We start from the raw sequence: 4,742 nt of genomic DNA, 5'->3' as shown, positions 1-4,742 counted from the left end.
CTATCCACCACTCACAGGCAGGGCACGTGCATAGGTTACAGTTGGTAGCGTGTTGGGCCGGCTAAACCCCTTGGAAACCTACCTTCGGCTATAAATACCCCAAATGGTATGACCATCTCATCTCATCATATTATCATCATATATACCTGATATCTGCTCTAGCAATCTCTTAATATACTTTTATATTTAAAGAGCAATCTAGTCTGATTCTCACGCCGGAGGGTGGTCACAAGGAGGAACCCCCCCCCTTCTCAGTGACGAGCTCACGGTGTCTGTTTTGCAGGTTATCAGAAGAACTATCTTCCAAGGGTCTAACCCCTCGTGGGAAACAGCTATCCAACCCCCAGGTTACCAGTAATCTGCCCGGGGTCCGGTTAGTGTTTCTTCAATGCCCCAAAGCAAATGTAGTCTTAATCTGCAAAATTCATCAAGAAAGTGAGAAACTAGTCAAATCCTATGAATTTTCTTTTAATAATAAGTAATCAACTCTAATTACCGATTGACGAGGGTTGCATTTTTGCAGAGAATCGAAGTATCCCGATAGCAAGAGAATAACACATCCTGTTCAATCAAGAAATGAGACGAATCACATTCATGGTCAAACTAAAAGGAATAATTCTTAAAAAAACCAAAGAGTCAACCGTCAACCTTTCTTGGACTTTGGCATGCCGATCGATATCAGCCAACAATAACCGCGAAGTGGGAAAAACGAGTATCCCTGAATTCGTCATATTGCGTTGATAAATGCATATCCTGCTAAGACAACATGAACATTTCTAATATAGCATTCCATTGGTTAACTGTAAAGCTTATTATTTAACAATTTAACAAGAACTTACAATGCTAAAATCCGTGTAAATATGGTAATAGCTCTTCAACCTCAATCCTTGAAGAACTTGTGTTTTTCTTGATCTTGCAACGGTTTATTGACTCTACTTCCGCTATAAATATGCTATGCACAGGCCTATGATCTGAAAACCTTGACTCCCCACGAACATAAGACATTTGATGAAGTCCTCTACCATACCACAAGATCCGATCGCACCTTTATAAAAAATCACTTATCAATATAATTCATGCTTCCACTAAAGATATCACTTTCATAGTACTTGGTTTGTTGCAAATTAAACACCATTTTGGCAAAAATAAGGTGTGAACGTGCATACCATGAAAAGCATTTTAATCGTATTGGTCGTGTAATAATAACAAATATAAAACTTTATTGTAATATTTGAAAATAAAATATATACCATGCCGGAGTCCTTTTCTTTTCTTTCGGATGCATATCGTCGCATGCATATCTATCTGAATTATTTGAATATTTGTATGTTGGAGGGAAATATATCCTCCCTTCCTTCCATCCATTGAATACACGTCCGCTTATTTGCTCAATTCGAAGCTATAAACATATACAGTTTCAAGAAAATGTTATTAGGATTCAAAACATAACCTTCATATATATACATATACATAAAACACAAAGTTTAGTGTAAAGACGGCTTACTTGGTCATTTTCCAATAATGCCCTCCAGTTGTGTGCCTCAACAAGAGCCATTGCAGACCGGTAAGAGAGGGCGATACAGTAATTTAGGTCACCAAGCCATATTATCCGACTTCATTCAAGAAAACATAAGTTTAAGCATCATAATGTTGAAAACATTATAATTAGAAATGGTAAGAATTTGGCCTTACTCGTGATCGAGAATAGTTTGAGGAGATTTATCGTCTCTGCTTCCTTGAGCTCTAGGAAACCAAGTTTTTCTCAAAATTTCCATGACATCAGCATTTCTTTTGAGCTCATCACCTTCCTTTTGACCGGACGTTAAGTGACTGCATATGAAGCAAAAGCTTGTTTGGTGCAATGTCATACTAATTGAGATTGAACCCTACAATTATGTCATAATATCAGTTAATATTTCTTCAAATTATTAAAAAATCATTTCTACATAAAAAAATATTCTAGAGGTGGCAAGATGGCCGGTTGGATAACAAGTCAAAACACTTTTTTTGTTCATCTAAAAAAGTAATTATAAATAACTATCAGTTGCTTATGATTATAGAGAAAACATTAATACAATAATAATCTAAATATTTGGGTAAAACAGTTTGGAAGGTTGACTTATGGACAACTTTCAATCCATTAGACAACTTGACCCGTTGACCCACTCGAGATACTAAACAACCCATATGTAATTAAACGGTTTAAAGCTGCCACCTCTATTAAATTCATGAATTAGATTTGACCCATTGACCCGCTGGCAGTAAAGATTTTACCTTGTTTCCAAGATAGCCCATCAATCCTCTACCCACACACGACACTTTCATGTCTCGAACATTGTCTCTAAGATCACTCTTTACCCATATTGTGAGATAAATACCGACCATTTGCTTACTTGCAACCAAACAGTACCTAGAGTTCTTGGGCCTATGACCACTAAAAGATTCACAATACTCTCTTTCTTGGTCATGTATGCCGTTGGGTGAATCATCATCTGGCCTGTTGTCTTCATCTGAAGACCCAAGATTCGGGTCGTAACCATTGACCAGGTTCCTATACACAATCCGGTCCGAGCCACTGTATCCACGCTCAAGTCTCGGTCGTGACATACCCGCGTCACGCATTGTTATCCTCATGCTACGGCTCAATGACTGAAACGGGCCAGGGTTTGAAAAGGACGGGTTTTGTTCCGTTTTTGATTCTTCAAAATCTAAATTCGGATCAAAACCTGTGCCTGGGAGACTGTTTAGTGTTCTTCTAATGAGTGCTACCCATTTTTTAGCGGGCCCGTTGTCTTCTGTGCCCAACACATTACCAGCATTTAGTGGGACAATTTCTTGAAACCTGATTTTTAATAAAGGTGTCAACTTTAATATGTTTAATAAGATCAAGATTCAATATGCATACAAAATAAACTCACCCGAGAACATAAATGTCAGCTGGAGGTGAAGTATGTAACCAATCTTCAAGACTTAAAGAACCTGTTGGTGATTTTCCAGCCACATTCCATGTAGCCACAAAGATCCTATTCCAATATTATAAGAAAAAAATTCCAATAAGAAAAACATGAAAAATCTTAACTTTTAGAAAGAAAGAGGTATTTGGGCCCGATATTGTTTAAAATTCGCTTTAAACATTTTTCTTATTAACTAACTGTTTTACTTATTTTAAATTAATTTATTCAAAACCTACTACATGTCCTCCAATCACATGCTAGACTGAAAATTTAAATATTTTTATCATCATATCAAATTTGGGACCGATATCGTTTAAAATTCGCTTTTGAAGCATTCTTCTCATTTACCAACTGTTTTACTTATTTTAAATTTACTTCACTAAAAACCTACATCATATTGAATTCTTTGACTAAACTGCATAAAACACATTTGTCAAGAACTTATTGTATGTAAGCTTAGATATTAAAATTCATAAAAAATATATTACATTCCTCTTTAAGAACTTGTGTTTCACTGTGCTAGAACAGTACCTTGAGTAAGTTTACTTTTTGCATTTTAACAAGTACAATGATCAACTAGTAATGAAACACAAAAACAATGATTAAAAAGCTAAATTCCTTAAAACAAACCTATAATCATTGACTTCCCTCACGTGAGCAGCATGCTTCTTGGCTGATCTCTCTGTTCCACAACACAAAAGTGTGAGATTTATGATTTATGGCAGCAGATGAAGAAAACATAAAAAGTTCTTTTTTTCAACCATTTATTGTATGTATAATAATAAGTGGGGTCTATATGATAATATTCATATTACAAACAATGTGGTCCTAAATCCTAAAGTCTGAAATATGCACCTCTTCTTATGTTTTTGTTGATGCTGCACGCTTCTCTTTCATTGGAATCATTATCTGAAAAGGGTAAGTTGTTAAAAGCTGTATGATTTCCACTGTATTACATCAAGATTCATGACCACAAGTAATCAAACAAAACTGTTGTGGATTTGTGGGCCACACCATATAGAATGATATAATTAAAATTAAGTAAAAAAAAAAAGAAAACAAGAACAGATACATGGGCTCCAATTGATCAAGAATCATCAGTAGCAAGTCAATTCATGTCCCCAAAAGACAAATCAAAATCAAATAAAAATTATAAAAAAAATCCCAAAAAAATAAATTAAGAACCCTAATATCAAGAAAATCAAGAAATGATATACCATCATGGCTGAAATCATCTGCATGGAAGTCTTGAGCTTTGTTCTTGACATTAAACCATTTCTTTAATGTTCTTGGCCATGAAACCTTCATAAACAACCATAAAGTTAGAATCTTTAAGCAATTCAAGAACACACAAAGTGTCAAAAGAAGCTGCACTTTAGTGAAAACAACAAACCTTGTTTTTCTTTAAGTTTTCACCTCTCATTGTCCAAGAACTTGAAAATGCATAAATACCCACCAATTAAATTACAAAATAATCAAGGGTTTTTAATTGTTTTGCAAAATGAGTAATAAAAATTGGATTTTTTTTTATTTTTTTTTGGTATTTCAAGAATTGAAGTTGAAGTGAATGCATATGAAATTGAAGTATGTGATCATTAATGAAGGTTTGTTTGTTGCGTACACAAGAAACATGGCGTGAATAGAGACAAAGAAAGAAAGTTATATAAATAGATACAGGCACATGTGTGTGTAAGTATGTATAGAGACAGAGACAGGAAAAGCAAGAATGAAAGGACATTAATGGTGGAGAAAGAGATAGTGTGAGTGTAATGTGTGTGTTAAAACTTG

General features: G+C 34.8%; 1 protein-coding gene across 1 annotated transcript; it reads right to left on the bottom strand.

The window, feature by feature from the left end:
- Positions 1-711: 711 nt before the first annotated feature.
- On the bottom strand, positions 712-4,377 carry LOC143532302 (type I inositol polyphosphate 5-phosphatase 4-like). The gene is made up of 9 exons (XM_077027390.1): positions 4,348-4,377; positions 4,172-4,256; positions 3,585-3,654; positions 2,919-3,023; positions 2,275-2,842; positions 1,693-1,886; positions 1,505-1,613; positions 1,251-1,399; positions 712-1,045 (listed from the first exon to the last, which is right to left on the bottom strand). Exons 1-9 carry the CDS (start codon positions 4,375-4,377, stop codon positions 844-846), a joined length of 1,512 nt encoding a protein of 503 aa, XP_076883505.1. The 3' UTR covers positions 712-843.
- Positions 4,378-4,742: the final 365 nt, after the last annotated feature.

This window comes from Bidens hawaiensis, unplaced genomic scaffold (genome assembly GCF_021521415.1).
Source record: "Bidens hawaiensis isolate Kalapana, Puna unplaced genomic scaffold, B.hawaiensis_p1.1 tig00009443_1, whole genome shotgun sequence".
NCBI lineage: Eukaryota > Viridiplantae > Streptophyta > Magnoliopsida > Asterales > Asteraceae > Bidens > Bidens hawaiensis.
Note: the sequence above shows the minus strand (reverse complement) of the source record. Positions and strands in the feature narration are given on the sequence as shown.